General features: G+C 58.0%; 1 protein-coding gene across 1 annotated transcript; it reads left to right on the top strand.

The window, feature by feature from the left end:
* The first annotated feature begins 429 nt into the window (after positions 1-429).
* On the top strand, positions 430-7,271 carry Cilp2 (cartilage intermediate layer protein 2). The gene is made up of 8 exons (XM_038325480.1): positions 430-496; positions 1,106-1,204; positions 1,376-1,648; positions 2,094-2,249; positions 3,170-3,448; positions 3,640-3,748; positions 4,168-4,325; positions 4,416-7,271. Exons 1-8 carry the CDS (start codon positions 430-432, stop codon positions 6,776-6,778), a joined length of 3,504 nt encoding a protein of 1,167 aa, XP_038181408.1. The 3' UTR covers positions 6,779-7,271.
* The last annotated feature ends 8,384 nt before the right edge of the window (positions 7,272-15,655 follow it).

Genomic DNA, 15,655 nt, shown 5'->3' with positions numbered 1-15,655 from the left:
CGCCAGACCAAGGGGGTGGACTAGTAGAGAAGGAACTTCCCTCGCGGCTTGAGGAGAGGAGTTGTGCCGTGGAGCTTTCTAGAATAGAGGGTAGACCCGGGTGCGACTTCCGGCTGTCGGGAGTCTCCTAGAGTTAAGACCGAAGTTAAACACGGTAGATAACTTCCAGCCGCCGAAGTGTCCAGCAGTTTCAAGTTTAAGACCAAATGGCGCCTCCCACGCGACGCGGGATCTAGTTGGAGAAGGCGGAGGAGGAACGTGGGACGCAGTCTGAGGGTGAGGCACCGCGGGAGGCCTCGAGGAAGGGAAACCTAGAGTGGTTTACAGGGGCGGGGCTTGCGGCCGCGTCCCGCCCCCATCAGTCCCTAGCAGGCGCCCGACCCGTCCCAGTCGGATCCGAGCGCTTTGCAGAGGCGCTGTGACCTAGCGATGGCACCACCACCGCTGCCCTTGCTCTGTCTGTACATCGCGGCCGTGCACCTAGTGGGAGCGCGAGGTGAGATGCCCTGGGGCCGGGAGGCTGATCACTGTGCGCGCATCAAAGGGGATGGGTGGGGCACCTCACGAGCTTCACTGAGAGCCGAGCGACCGAAAGAGACCTCTTCTTTCCATCCTCTCGGGGGGGTAGAGCACCAGGCCAGGAGTTGACCATGGATCGGATCTGTCCCTCCGCGTAGCTGGTGACAGGCCCATTTCTCAGAAGACTGAGGCTCCAGGAAGAAGGGGTTCGCTTGAACCTGTCACCCCTCCTAATCCATCTTGGAAAGTTGGAGGCCAGAGAAGCCAAAGACTTCTCTGTTAACACCTTGAACCCCATCTAGAAAGACCGGGGAGAGTAGAGCAAAAGGAACTTCTAGGAAGAGAACGCAGCGGTCTGCGGGCAGAGGCACCACCGAATGCACGCGACTAAACTTGTGTTTGATGAACACGAGTCTAAAGGCCAGGGCTTCAGGGTCCACTGCTAGTAATGGGACTAGCAGCCGAGGGCATAGCGCTGCAGACCCCAGGGCTAGAGCTGTTTCCTATCCCGTGAAATGCAGTGGTCATGGTCCTCCTATTGCACCAGAAGGGGGTCCCAGCGGTCCCCCCACTTGCACTCTTACAGATGCTAACCCCACCAAGGAGCGCACTGCAGCCACCAGGGATCCTGTAGGATGGCCGCCAGACCCCGGCCAGCCCTCCCCAGCCCTGGAGGACTGGGAGGGTAAGTCGTCTCTGCGACCGAGTTGTGTGACCTGGGCCTGGTGGAGATATGGGGGAGGGTGGGGAGCGTAGTCCTTGGACATCGCAGCTTCTGGAAATCCTAACCCCAGGGCCCCAAGCTGGAGGGACTGACGGGAGGTGGGGACCCGGGCTCAACACGCTGTGCCCGCAGAGGCCAGCGAGTGGACGTCGTGGTTCAACGTAGACCACCCCGGAGGAGATGGCGACTTCGAGAGCCTGGCCGCCATCCGCTTCTACTACGGTCCCGCGCGCGTGTGCCCGCGGCCGCTGGCGCTGGAGGCGCGCACCACAGACTGGGCGCTACCGGCCTCCATGGGCGAGCGCGTGCACGCCAACCCGGCACGCGGTTTCTGGTGTCTCAATCGGGAGCAGCCCCGAGGCCGCCGCTGCTCCAACTACCACGTGCGCTTCCGCTGCCCAGTGGGTAAGGTAGTCCTAGGCGGGCGGGGACATAGAAAGTGTGACCCTGAGGAGCAAGATCCGGTGAGAGCTAGGCCTGCATTTCCACCGAGGTGGGGTCGTGTGGGCTTGGCTTCGATGAGACACACCCACACCCTGCGGGCATTCGTTTGAGGGGGCGGAGCTGGGCCCAGGTGGTAGTGTATCGACGGTCCAGGACCCCAACAATCCATCCTGAATAGCTCAGTGCTGGGGGATGGCTTGAGCCTCCCCTCCCCCTGGTCATATTCAAGACCGATGGGGAACAGCAGGGCTAGCCAGGAGTACACCTGGCAGGGAGCTGGGGTGTGTTCTGCAGGACTCTGTGACCCTGCAGTCAGGGTACGTGTATTCCAGGGAACCGGACCCGCTTAGTCGAGAAAGCCGCTGTAGGGGGTTGACAGCTCCTCATCTTTCTCCTTGCTCCGCAGAGGCCGCGTGGGGCTCATGGGGCGCGTGGGGTCTCTGCTCCAAGAGCTGCGGGCCAGGCCGTCGCCTGCGCCGCCGCAGCTGTCAAAGCTCTTCTGGGGATACGTGTCCTGGGAGCTCCCAGGAGGCGCAGAAGTGCGTGAGGTCCAGGTGCCCAGGTAGGAGGGGACGGGGCCTGAAGAGGGACGGTCAGGGGTGGGGCCTGCATAAAGAGGAGCCCAGAGGGCAGGATTAGTTGAAGGGGCAGGGCCAGAAGAGGCCAGGCCAGTAAAGGGAGGAACTTGGGACCTAGGTCGGGGTCTAGAAGGGTCCAATATTGGCAACCCCTTCCCTCCTTTGCCGGATGGGCCGTGACTGCGCACAACCGAATGCTATTTTACTGGGTATAGAATCCTACGCGCAAGGGAAAGGGACTACGCAAAAGGTCGGTAGATGCCAGGCAGGCATGGCCAGACTCGAGGGGCCATTTCCTCTAGTGCACACACAAAGGTAGCCCTGTGTGCAGATGCAAGCCAGTTGCATACTCTGAGTGAACGCATGTAGCATTCAGCCTCCGTCTGCCCTGCTCGCCCACGCAGACACGCGCTCACACCTTGGCAAACACAATGCCCAGGCCCTTCCAGGGCCAGCCAGGAGGGGACTGGAAATTCCACAAACATGGTCTGTAACCGCTGCAGCAGAGCCCTCATAGGGTGGGGACCCCACCCCATCTCCAGCACCTCTCCCTTCAAGTTTCCACTGTAATTTTCCATTTTGTAAAGAAGCGGCAGCATTAGCAGCGAGACAGATGTTGTCCAAGACAGCCCCTGGCTCCCAGCCCTGCCTAGGTGTTCCTGTGAACCAGTTCTCCTCGCCAACTTTTGTGAATCAATCTCTCGGGTCCCCTCCTTGGAGTTTCTTCCCCGCGTCTCTGGATCCAGCTTCCTCCAACTAGTCCAGCTGTGCCCATTCATTCCTGTCTCCAGACTCACTGAAGCCTGTGGGGAATTGATGGGGGGGGGGTATGTTTGTTGAATGACTGAGTGCAAAACTCTCCCCAAGAGTTCTCTCTGCCTCCCCCGCCCCGTGTTCCCCCTAGGGTGTAGCTCTGACAGCTGTGGGTGCTCTGACCACATCCTCTTGGGCTCAGTGGTCACCCCATCTGGGCGACCACTGCCAGGAGCCAGGGTCTTCCTTCGAGCCGGACCTGGCACTGTAGCCACCAGTGACACCCATGGAACCTTCGGGGTTCCTGGAGTCTGTGCTGGCAGTCAGGTCAATGTCAGTGCCCAGATGGATGGCTTCTCAGTTGGTACAGCCCAGGCCCATGCCAACAGCTCCAACTCAGCCGTGGTCACCATCGTCCTTAAAGAGTTAGGTGAGTGTCCTTACAGCCAAGAACATAGGGGTAACAGGGGAGGATGTTTCAGGCCAAGGGAAAAAAACCAAGATGTGACTCACTTGTTGACAGTACAGGGTGAGGCAGGCTGTCCCTGAGAGAACGGGAGGAAAAGGGGGTCGCTGGAGGTATAGCAGGGTCATGAACTTGGCCAACTCCTATTCCCTCAGGAAAGCCATACCTGGTAAAACACCCCGAGTCCCGAGTGAGAGAGGCAGGTCAGCATGTGATCTTCTGCTGCAAGGCTTCGGGGACCCCCATGCCTAAGAAATATTCCTGGTGAGTGTCTTCATGAACTGAGGGAACTAGCCAGCTTTGGGTTGACAGGAGTTCCTGTAACCCTGTGGTACCTCTAAAACCTAAGGTGTTGTGATGAACACTTTATCCAGGCGCCGAGGCAGGAGGACTGTAGTGTGGGCTACACAGTGGTGGCACCATGTCTCAGAAAAAGAAAAAACAAAGCAGGTCTGGCAGGGCACACCAGAGGCTCAAGGATCTGCAGTTCAAAGTCAGCCTAGGGTCGACAAAACATAAACCTCCTCGGAGAGACTGCCTGCCGCCTCAGTTTCTTCTTTGTCCAGACTGCAGAGAGGTCCAGGGAGCTGAGCTCCAGGAAGCCTCTCTCCAGTCCTAGTGACAGAGGTGGTCGGGCCACCATCCCTAAGATCCCCACGATGTCATCCAACTGCCTCCTTCAGGTTCCACAACGGGACCCTGCTGGACCGGCGGCAGCACGGGTCTGGGCCGCACCTGGATCTCCAGGGTCTTCGCGAGGACCAGGCAGGGGACTACCACTGCAAGGCCTGGAACGAGGCTGGCGCCGTGCGCTCCCGCGCCGCCCATCTCACAGTGCTCGGTGAGCAGCCCGGTCCCGCCCCACCCGAGCCCAGCCCACGCCCCCTCACCTCAGTTACCCTCCCTTGACCCGGGTGTGTGGACTCCCCAGCTCCCGGCCAGCCGGCCTGCGACCCCCGACCTCAGGAACATTTGATCAAGCTTCCCGACGACTGCGGCCAGCCCGGCGGCGGCCCCGCATACCTAGACGTGGGCCTGTGCACCGACACGCGCTGCCCGGGCCCCGTGGGCTCTGGCCCTCGCTGTGGGGACGCGGGCGCTCGCTGCTGCTCAGTGCTGCGCCTGGAGAGCAGGGACATCCGCTGTTCCGGCTACGTGCTCCCGGTGAAGGTGGTGGCCGAGTGTGGCTGTCGCAAGTGCCTGCCCCGACGGGGGCTGGTGAGGGGCCGCGTGGTGGCTGCGGACTCGGGGGAGCCCCTGCGCTTCGCCAGCATCCTGCTGGGCCGTGCGCCCATCGGCTTCACCTCCTACCAGGGCGACTTCACCATCGAGGTGCCGCCGGCCACCGAGCGCCTTGTGGTGACCTTCGTGGACCCGAGTGGCGAGTTCGTGGACAGCGTTCGCGTGCTGCCTTTCGACCCCCGCGGCGCCGGCGTGTACCACGAAGTCCGTGCGCTGCGCAAGGCGGCCACAGTGCTGCTGGACGCGGAGCGCGGCGGTGCAATCCCGCTGGGCGGCGCGGAAGAGGCGGCGGCTCCTGCGCTAGGTGAGCTGGTTTTGCCGCCCGGTACCTTCCGCCACCCCGACGGTCGTCCCTACGCCGGGACGGTGGAAGCGCGTGTCACCTTCGTGGACCCCCGTGACCTGGCGTCGGCGCGCGCGGCGTCCAGCGACCTGCGCTTCCTGGACAGCTCGGGGGAACTGGCGCCGCTGCGCACCTACGGCATGTTCGCGGTCGACCTGCGCGCGCCCGGCTCTGCAGAGCAGCTGCACGCGGCGCGCGCAACCGTGCGCGTGGACGCCGAGCACGTGCGCATGCCCGGCCACGCGGAGGCTCTGGCACTCTGGTCACTGGAGCCGGAGACCGGCCTGTGGGAGGAGGAGCGGGCTGAGCAGGGAGGAGGAGACTTCCGGCATGAGGAGGCAGCGGCGCGCGTGCGCAGGGAGGAGCGCGCCTTCCTCGTGGGCGCGCTCACCGTGCGCGAGCGCCGCCTCTTCAACCTGGACGTGCCCGAGCGGCGCCGCTGCTTCTTGAAGGTCCGCGCCTACGGCACCGACCGCTTCGCGCCCGCAGAGCAGGTGCAGGGCGTGGTGGTGACGCTGCTCAACCTGGAGCCCGCGCCCGGCTTCACGGGCAACCCGCGCGCGTGGGGCCGCTTCGACAGCGTGGTCACCGGGCCCAACGGCGCGTGCGTGCCCGCCTTCTGCGACGCCGAGCGGCCCGACGCCTACACGGCTTTGGTGACAGCGTCTCTGGGCGGCGAGGAGCTGGAGGCTGCGCCGTCGCGGCCACGCGCGACCGCGGCCACAGTTGGTGTGGCGCAGCCCTTCCTGGAGCGCCTCGGCTACCAGCGCACAGACCACGACGACCCGGCACTCAAGCGCACAGGCTTCCGCGTGAATCTTGCGCGGCCACGCGCGGGCCGTGAGTCCGAGGCGCGTGGGCCCGTGTATCCGTGGCGCCGTCTGAGAGACTGCGAGGACGCGCCGGTCACCGACAGCCACTTCCGGTTCTCGCGCGTGGAGGCAGACAAGTACGAGTACGACGTGGTGCCGTTCCGGGAGGGAGCGCCCGCCTCGTGGACTGGAGACCTGCTGGCCTGGTGGCCCAACCCGCAGGAGTTCCGCGCGTGCTTCCTGAAGGTGCGGCTGCAGGGCCCGCAGGAGTACATGGTACGCTCGCACAACGCGGGCGGCACCCACGCGGCCACTCGCGGCCGCCTCTATGGCCTTCGCGACACCCGCAGCGTGCGCCATCCCGAGCGCCCCGGCGCCTCGGCCGCCTGCGTGGAGTTCAAGTGCGGCGGCATGCTGTTTGACCAGCGCCAGGTGGACAGGACGCTGGTGACCGTGACCCCGCAGGGCAGCTGCCGCCGCGTGGCCGTCAACACACTCCTGCAGGACTACCTAGCCCGCCACCCACCACCTGCTCCCAACGACGACCCCACGGCCTTCGCTATGCTCGCTCCGCTCGACGCGCTGGGTCACAACTATGGCGTCTATACGGTCACTGACCAGAGCCCGCGGCTGGCCAAGGAAATCGCCATTGGCCGCTGCTTCGACGGCTCCTCCGACGGCTTCTCCCGGGAGATGAAGGCGGATGCGGGCGTGGCTGTCACCTTCCAGTGCCGCGAGCCCCGCTCCAGACCCAGCCTCTTCCAGCGGCTGCTGGAGAACCCAGAATCAGCGCTCGGTGACATCCGTAGGGAGATGGGCCAGACCACCCGCGATTCCCAGGTTGCCCAAACCCAGGCCAGAGATTCTGGCCCCTTAGTAGTGCACCCCGGACAGTGACCTAGTCCACGACCTCATTCCTTTTTCTTGCTTTAGACTTGTCTTCAAAAAGCCTTGCCCCATTTGTCCCCAGGCTTCTGGTTCCCGTTTCCCCTTTCCTGCCCAGAATTCGGTGAAGACCAAAACTACGGGTGCTGATGGAAGTTTTGGGCAGGCAGCTGTGGCTCTGTGACCAGAAAGAATGTCCTGCTGTGGTTGAAGCCAGGGCCGGGGACATGGTTATCCACCTGTGCTTCACTCCAGCTGAGGCGGGTTCTGGTTCACACCCATGCCCTGTCCTTTCTTTCAGGTGCCCTGGGTCTGCAGCCTGTTTGTGAGCTGTGTGGGGCTCCTTGCCCAGCTTTGGTTCTTTCGGTTCTGAGGTCATATTTATTGAGATAAAGTCCCAAGTAGGAGGGTGAGAATGGGGGTCCGGTGGGGAAAGGTGCTTTGGGGTCCCCATGCAGTGGAAGCCAGGGTACTTGGGAATGCCCTCTGCTTGGGGGCAGGTGCTATGGGCTCAATTAAAAATGCTTTATTCCCAACCTGTTGTGTCTTTTGAAAAGAATGAGGCTTGGTTGGGACTGAAGCTGAGCGGGTTGTGATCCCAGCACTAGGCAGCTGAGGCAGGGGAATTCTGATATCCAGTCTGAGCTACAGAGCCAACATGTCTTGGAAAACCAAAACCCACCAAACAAGGTTTGGAGGCACACAGGGTCCTGCGTGTCAGCAGCTCAGGGACTCCCAAGGGGCACGGCACACCTGTGTCAGGTGCCTGACAACAGCCAAGGCCCTGACCTAACAGCTGCGGGCTGGGCCTGGTGGCTTTCTGGCACCTGTGCCTGCCCAGAGCTACAGGACAAGGAACGGTGCTGCTAGGGAAGCTCCTGAAGCAGGCAGTAGCCATTACCACCACTACTGCCTTGGACTTCCTCAGCATAGACTGCTGTACTGGCCTGGGCACCTTCATGCTGAGGGCCAGCCACACCTTGGCTAATGGCAGCGGCTACAGGCACCGTTGGTGCCTTCCTAGCCTCAGGCGGTCAGGGCATGGTAGAATTTGGACCTGCTCCCAACTCCAGTGGGCTGATGTCACAACACAGGTGTGCTGATCATGCCCCCATTTTCCAAAGAAACTGATGTCTGAGTTGTGTCAACAGGAGGGCCCCTGAGGACCCCGCAACACCCAGCCTTGAGTGTGAGACCCTGGGAGAAAGGTGATTTTGGTCATTTTGGTCTGAGATCTCAAAGTCACTTCATAGTCAAGAACAACCTTGAATTCGTGATCCTCCTGTCTCAGTGCTGGGATGATGGGTGTGTGCTCACTTTATGTAGTTGCAGGAATGGAGCCCAGGGTTTTGTGTAAGCTAGGCAAGAACTGCAACTGAGCCACATCCCCATCCCAAGAAAGAGTCCTATGCCTGCCTAAGTTTCCGGAAGCAGGGTCCTGTCACTTAGAGCCTACACATACCTTCTTTATTACCCACCATGCAAGTTTTGACAGCAGGTGATTAGCTGTGTGATCCCATGAGGGTTAGTTAACAGCCAAGCACACAGGACCCCTTTGGGGGTCAGTTCCTGTGAACCCCAGTTTTTCCCCATGTGGCTACCCCACAGATGTCTTCACTTCAACTAACTTCCAGACTTTGCTTAGGCCTGGCCACTCAAGAGCTCCCCTGTGTGGCAAGCATCTCCTGGCAGAGGTCATTTTCCCCCATACCAGGAACACCTTCCTGTACCCTGAGGGATGTGAGTCTCAAAGGGCCAGTAAACAGCTAGCAAGTTGCCGAGTGCTGGTGGCACACGCCTTTAACTCCAGCAGTCGGGAGGCAGAGGCAGGCGGATCTCTGTGAGTTCGAGATCAGCCTGATCTACAAGAGCTAGTTCCAGGACAAGCTTCAAAAGCTACAGAGAAACCCTGAATTGAAAAACAAAGACAAGCAAACAAAAAACTATCAAGTCCAGACCCTGGCCTCTGCCCCAGGGCTCGGCTGGACCTGTACAGGACAGGCGGCTTAAAGACCCGCTCATCCGGAGCTGTGCCCGGAGCTGCCTGGAGCAGGGCAAGGGTCACCCAGCACTGCGGTTCCCCTGATGAGGTGTCCGGCCCTCCTGCCAAATACCTTCCTTGAGAAAGTGTTGGGGCTTCTCTAGCTGCCAGCTAGGTTCTAGGGGGGTGACTGGCCTTGCCCTGGACCCTTTCTTGGTGTGAGGTGGGGTCAGTGGGAGCTTCCCTCTAGCTGAGCCCAGATGGTTATGAACTAACAGGGCAGCATTCACCCCCAATTTCCACATGAGAAAACTGAGACTCCAAGAGAAGGGAGTGCTGCCTTGTGCTGGCAGGCTGCTCTGCCTTTATTCTGCCCTGGTGCTCAGACCCAGCCTCCCTCCTGGAACCTCAACCACAGCTTCTGGAAAATCCATTATCCCCTCCACCCCCAGCAAGGCTGCCAGGACACGCCCTTGGCGGGGGGGGGGGGGAAATCAGGGCCAAGACCCCCCAGAGACCCAGCTCCTGCCACCCTGAGGTCAGCTCAGGGCACAGGAGGCCCAATGTCCTGCCCCCGACATTTTAGATTTTATAATTTTAGAACCAGGGGTTCTTAAAATTCCTCACACCATGATGTAGAGAAAAATATTGGACCAGTAAAATACTTAAAACAAGTCTGAAAACAGCAGAATCCAAGAGGAAGGATGGCAAGACAGACGTGCACCAAGGGCTGCCGGATGTGGCCCTGAAGTTGCCGGACTTGCTTAATGTATACGTAGTGTATTGAGGTACCAAGCTCTGTTTTTTTGCTTTTGTTTTTCGAGACAGGGTTTCTCTGTATAACAGCTCTGGCTGTCCTAGAACTCACTTTGTAGACCAGGCTGGCCTCAAACTCACTTTGTAGACCGGGCTGGCCTTGAACTCAGGTCGCCCTGCCTCTGCCTCCCGAATGTTGGGATTAAGGGTGTGCACTACCACCCAGCCCAAGCTTTGTTTTTAGGGAAAATGGCTGGGTTCTGTTTCATAGCTGAAGGCCTCAGCTAGTGTGGACACTGTAACTGGGGGATACAGACACTGTAACTGGGGGTACAGACACTGTAACTGGGGGGTACAAACACTAACTGGGGGATACAGACACTGTAACTGGGGATACAGACACTGTAACTGGGAATACAGACACTGTTACCTGGGGGGTATAGTAACTGGCCGTTTCTGTCTGTTTTTTAGAGACAGGGCCTCATGTAGATCAGGGTTGAACTTCTGGCCTTCCTGCTTCTACCCTGAGCACTGCAGAAGAGATGTGAGCTACCATGCCCAGCTAGGAACTGGGTCTTGAAGCTGCGTTAGGGTTTGGCGGGTAGATGAGACAGGAAGGGCATGGGCAACTGGAACAATATGTGCATTCTGGAGGGACAAGCGAGCAAGAGACATGGAGGGAGGGGAGCAACTTCTAGAGTGAGAAACCTCTAGAAGACAATTTCTCCTTCCTCCTTCCCTCCCTCCCTCCCTCTCTTCCTCCCACCCTCTCTTCCTCCCTCCCTCGCTCCTTCCCTCCCTCTATCTCTTCCCTCACTCCCTCCTTCTCTTCCCTCCCTTCCTTCCTCCCTCCATCTCTTCCCTCACTCCCTCCTCTTCCCTCCCCCCTTTCCTCTTTCCCTCCCTTCCTCTCTCCCTCCCTCCCTCCCTCCTTCTCTTCCCTCCCTTCCTCCCTCCCTCTCTTTCCTCCCTCCCTCCTCTTCCCTCCCTCCCTCCCTCCCTCCCTCCCTTTCCCTGCACTTTGGGCTTGTGCGGGTGTGTTTATATCACAGGAGTATGGAGGTCAGAGGACAACTCTGTGGAATTGGTTTTCTCTTTCCTCCTTCATGTGGGTCTCAGGGATTGACCTCATATTCTCCAGTTGGTGCCCCAGCCTAAGTTACACAATTTCTCAGGACAGACCCCCATCCCCTACAGCTCCCATGAGCTCTGCTTCTAAGACCTACTTCTCTGGTGGCACTGAGGTCTGTTCTCCCCACATGGCCCAGCACCCCCTCTCCACAGCTCAGTCCTGGCAGAACATCCCTGGCTTTCCTGGAGTGGCCACCCACCACTTCCCCACTGTCTGTCTCTCTCATCAGCCTCAGGGATGGGGCTGTGCTGGTCTCAGACCCCAGGACTAAAGCTGGCCTGGCAGGCAGTGACTCTAGCTAGTGGGGGATACATGGCACCTCTGTGGGATGGGGTCTTGGGGTGGGAACAGAGACCAGGCTGAGGGGACCAGCATGGGGAGAGGGGACGTCCAGCTGTTGGATGTAGACATGGGGAGACAGACATGGGCTCACCCAGGGCCACTGTGTCAGTCAGAGCCAATATGCCTGCCCGTCCTCAGGCCTGAGGTCAGATTTTCCTGGCCACACCCTATCTCTGTCTCTTACAGTCAGATGTTTCCTTCTGGACACCCAGCTAGTGTCTATCATCCTGGGGCTAGGATGCACTAGGCAGGGCACTGTCACCTTTATGGAGCCCCATGCCCCGAGGCCACACCATACCCACCTGTGTCTGTGCCCCCACAGTCACCTCAGCCTAGGATGCTGAACTAGTGGCTCAGGATCTCCAGATCTGCCCACAGCTGGGTGCCCTGGGTACATCCCCCAAGAACAGAGTGGGCTAGGGGAACCCCAGGCCTTCAAGATCCCAGCTGCTTTTGCAGTAGAGGCCTGAGTCCCTCCCTCCCTTTGCTGACTCAGCCCTGGAGCAGGCAGCACCGCCAGACCTCAGCCAGACCTCAGTTATGTCCTCAAAGGCTGCCTGGCCCCAGACAGTGCTGGAGCACGGCTGAGCCAGGCGGAGGACCAGCCAGGCAGAGGTGAGGCCACAGCTCCCACTCCCTCTTCCTGCCTGAGGGTTTCTGGAGACATGAACCCCCAAAGGGCCAGGCTCTCCCAGCCCTTTTCATGAAAGGCATAGGTTAGCCCACTCTTGTGAGGGTCCTGTGTAGAACACAGGTACACACAGGGCACCCCTCCCCCCAGACAGCTACAGCAGAGCTGTGTTAGAGAAGGACTCCTAGGACCCGAGTCACAAAGTCATGGCACAACAGGCACAAAGGTTCCTTCTTGTAGGGCCAAGGGCTGGAGAACAGGGAGTTTTCAATCTGGGCTTTCAAGGGTGAATAGTTTTCCAGACTGGACTCAGAAGTCTTGCCTTCAGTTTTTCCTTTTGTTTGTGAGGGTCTCAAGCACAGGAGTGGGGGCGGAGGTGGACTCTGAGCCATGGCTTTGTCTCTGCCCCTAGGAGCATCAAGTTTGGAGCATGAGGCAAAGCCATGCTCAGCAGAAACTCCAGGGGTACACAGCTGTGACTTCACTTCTCAGGGTGGCACTCATTGGGTTAGACTTTGCCAACATTTGAACAAAAGATATTCACGGCACGCCTGGCATCAACTGAGACAGGGTTTTGTATATAGCTCAGATTGTCCTGGAGCTTGAGAGCCCCCTGCTTCAGCATCACCAGTGTAGGATTAAAGGTGTCCTAATGGATCCCTATTCCCAGCTGGGGAGATTGAGGCTGGGGCAGCTAGGACACAGAAACGGGTCTCACAGACATGTGGGCTCAGCAGCAGCTAGCACCCGATCCCAAACTGACTCTAAGGTTTAAAAGCCAAGGCCAGCACTTGAGAGGCAGAGGCAGAAGGGTCAGGAATTCTCTGTCATCCTCAGCTATTGTAATGAGTTTGAAGCCAGCCAGAGCTACATAGAGGGACCCAGTCTCCAAACAAAAGCAACAAAGAGAAGGAATAACAGCTGAGTAACTCTAACAAGGGCTTCTCTTGAGAGGAGAGCCTGCCTCAGGCTGGGCAGCCAGACCTTCTGGGAGGCCCCGGCCCGGGCTCTGGCCTGGCCCTGCTACTGTCTGGCCGGCTGAACACAAACACAAAGTGGCTAGTCCTACGGAATCTAGGTTGTGGTCAGGCTGTGGCTGAAGAAGCTCTTGGAAAAACACGAGGCCCACGGGACCAGGCCCAGTGGCTGCCTGGCGGGGCACTGAGGAATGTCGCTGGCAGGCCACCTGTTTCTGGGCGGGGCGGCGGCGGCAGGCCGGTCTGGGAGAACAGGACGCAGCAGCCCACCCTCGCCCCGGCCCCATCTGCTTGGATGGTTCTGCTCTGTGGCCCGAGTCCCCTTTCCTCAGAAAGTGCTGGCTTGCTGACCCTACGGCAGGAAGGGCAGTTCCACCTCCTTGCTTCCACCCTCCCCTCCAACACCTGAGTCTCTGCTAGTTCTCAGTCCCTTCGGGCTCGGCCCAACAGTCATGCTTTACAGTTAGTTATCTGTGTGTTGGATTCTGAAACCATTTTCCTGGCTTCCGCTCACTGGCCTCTCCAGGAAGGCTGTTCCTGTGACCTCCCCACCTCACAGATAGGGAAACTGAGGCTCAGAGGGTTTCCTTCCAGTCTTGAGATTATTCCTAGAGTCTGGCGACAGGATTTCGTTTTTTGGGTTGACTCCTCCCCCTTGTGGCTAAAGACATAACTGCAGCCTGAGCCTGTGAGGTCCCCATGGCCTCTCCTGCTCGCTCACCAAGGCTCCCACACTCCCTTTAGCAACAGCAGGGAGCTTAAATGCATTCACGATGGTCATCATGGAAATTTTTTTTTTTTTTTTGGTTTTTCGAGACAGGGTTTCTCTGTAGCTTTGGAGGCTGTCCTGGAACTAGCTCTTGTGGACCAGGCTGGCCTTGAGCTCACAGAGATCCGCCTGCCTCTGCCTCCCGAGTGCTGGGATTAAAAGTGTGTGCCACCACCACCCAACCATCATGGAAATTCTTGAAGGTAAAACCTACCCTCTCCAGTAAGCTCCAGGCCCTCTCCCTACTCATTCTTGCTGTCTGAGTTTCCCCAGCAGGACTAACCACTGTTAGAGACCCTTGCCTCTTCAGGTCTCTGCCTAGATCCCCCAGTGAAGAGCTGGAGGCATGAGTTCTTGTGTAACATGCCAAAAAAATTGGTGGAGGAAGAGAGGTGGGGACCCCTGAACTTTGACCCTTCCTGTTTATTATCACCCCCAAACAACCTAAGGCTTGGGAGTATAGGTCAGAGGTTTTACCTGAGGGGATCCTCTGGGGAGGTCGGACCATGCTTGGGGAATTAAGAGATGATAGGTCAGCTGCTGTCCTACCTCCATCCACCAGAGGACGCTCTGTCTACAGCCTGGAAGCCTGGAGACCCCAATGCCTGTGCAACCTGAGGAGGTCCCTGAGTGGATTTCAGAACGGATGCAGTTCTTCATTCACATTCAGAGTATTTTTGCTATGCAGCTCACTCTCCCTCTTCTGCGATACTGCTGTATTATTTGTATATAATTTGCATGATTCACCTAATTTGTATTAGATTTGCATCTTGTTTGCATGGCTGTTCTCAGATCTCCCTTACTTGAGCCAGTTTTCCTGAGGAATTCTATCTCACTCAGTTCTCCATTCAGAGGCCAAGAAAACTTATGATCCCGGCAGGGCTCACAGGGACTGTGGTGCAGCACAATTAGTAAAAACAAAGACACAGATATCGGGGTTCAACCTGAAGGTCAGAAAAGCAAAGCAGTCCGCTACTGGCTCTGTTCTCTACCTCAGTCCGAAATGGCGTTCCTGCCTCCAGTAATCTCAGAATAAGACTGTATATGAGAGCTGTCTCCTCCCATCTTATATTTCTCTCTAGGGCTGAGATTAAAGGGTTGCGTTACTGCTGCCTGGTCTGTAAGGCTGACCAGTGGGGCTGTTTTACTCTCTGCTCCTCAGGCAAGCTTTCTTTATTAAAACACAAATGAACCATCTATCACTACATTGTGGAGCTTCAAATGGATGGCTGTCCACAGCTCCAGAGTGATGTTGGCTCTTGCGAGACTTCTGGGAAGGCAACACTCACCTCACCCAGAGAAGCTTCCAGAATCTGGGTTTTCTCCATGCAGCCTGAGAGTGGCTGGGAAGGTACTTAGTACAGGGCTGTGCACCCAAAGGGTGTGGAGGGTGGTGGTGACCGTGGCCTTCAGACCCTGCACCTAAGCTGGGGTCTGTCTTGAAAGGCACCTTCCTCAATGGCATATTATTCAGCCATGAAAAAGAGTGAGGCTTTGGGAAATGGAAGGATGGATCAGTGGTTAAGGACACTGGCTGCAGCCAGGTGGGCAGTGGCACACACGCCTTTAATCCCACTTTCCAGAGGCAGAGGAAGAAAAATCTTTGAGTTTGAAGCCAGCCTGGTCTACAGAGCGACTTCTAGGAAAGCCTAGGTTACACAGAGAAACCCAGTCTGGAACCCCCCCCACACCAATAAAAAAATGAGTCTCTGATCCATTCTATAATGCAGCAAAACCTAAAATATACCTGTGACGGGAACTAGAGAGAAGGCCACGTGGGGTGTGTGGCTCCACTGACACCAACGGCCGAATCAAGATGAATGACTGCTAGGGGCTGGGGAAGTGAGTTGGGAGAGACTGACAATGGGGTCAATCACTGTGGTGAATGAGAGTGGTTTGTTATAATAGGTGACAGCCAGAAGCCATCCTCAGTCCTCAGGATCAATAGAGCACAGCACATGGGCAGGTAGTGGCAGGCTTCAGGGGCAGAGGGCCATGGACAGAAGCTCAGCACCCCAGCACCTCTTTATCAGAAACAAATACAAACAGTTCTGACTGGAGCAGGGACCATGGCACTGCACCCAGGAAGTGTTAGAGTTGGGGATGGCAGCTAGGCTGTCACCTGTCACCTGGACAAGCCCAGATTGAAAACGCTGGAAGTCAAAATGCAGACAAGTCAAAAACTTTAATGGGGTGGCTTGGAAGGAAGCCTGAGACGAATGATCCACAACAAACAAGCAGCCAGGCCAAGGGTCTCACCACAGCCAGGGTTCCTGAGGTGACTGGCAAGACATAGGGCCA

This window comes from Arvicola amphibius, chromosome 4 (genome assembly GCF_903992535.2).
Source record: "Arvicola amphibius chromosome 4, mArvAmp1.2, whole genome shotgun sequence".
Taxonomy (NCBI): Eukaryota; Metazoa; Chordata; class Mammalia; order Rodentia; family Cricetidae; genus Arvicola; species Arvicola amphibius.
This window is presented reverse-complemented; position numbering and strand designations above follow the sequence as displayed.

Excerpts from the sequence above, each read along its gene's own strand:
- Cilp2 (XM_038325480.1), top strand. The coding sequence starts at position 430 with ATGGCACCACCACCGCTGCCCTTGCTCTGTCTGTACATCGCGGCCGTG. Across the intron at positions 497-1,105 it reads GCACCTAGTGGGAGCGCGAG|ATGCTAACCCCACCAAGGAG; the intron begins GTGAGATGCCCT and ends GCACTCTTACAG. Across the intron at positions 4,326-4,415 it reads CGCCCATCTCACAGTGCTCG|CTCCCGGCCAGCCGGCCTGC; the intron begins GTGAGCAGCCCG and ends TGGACTCCCCAG.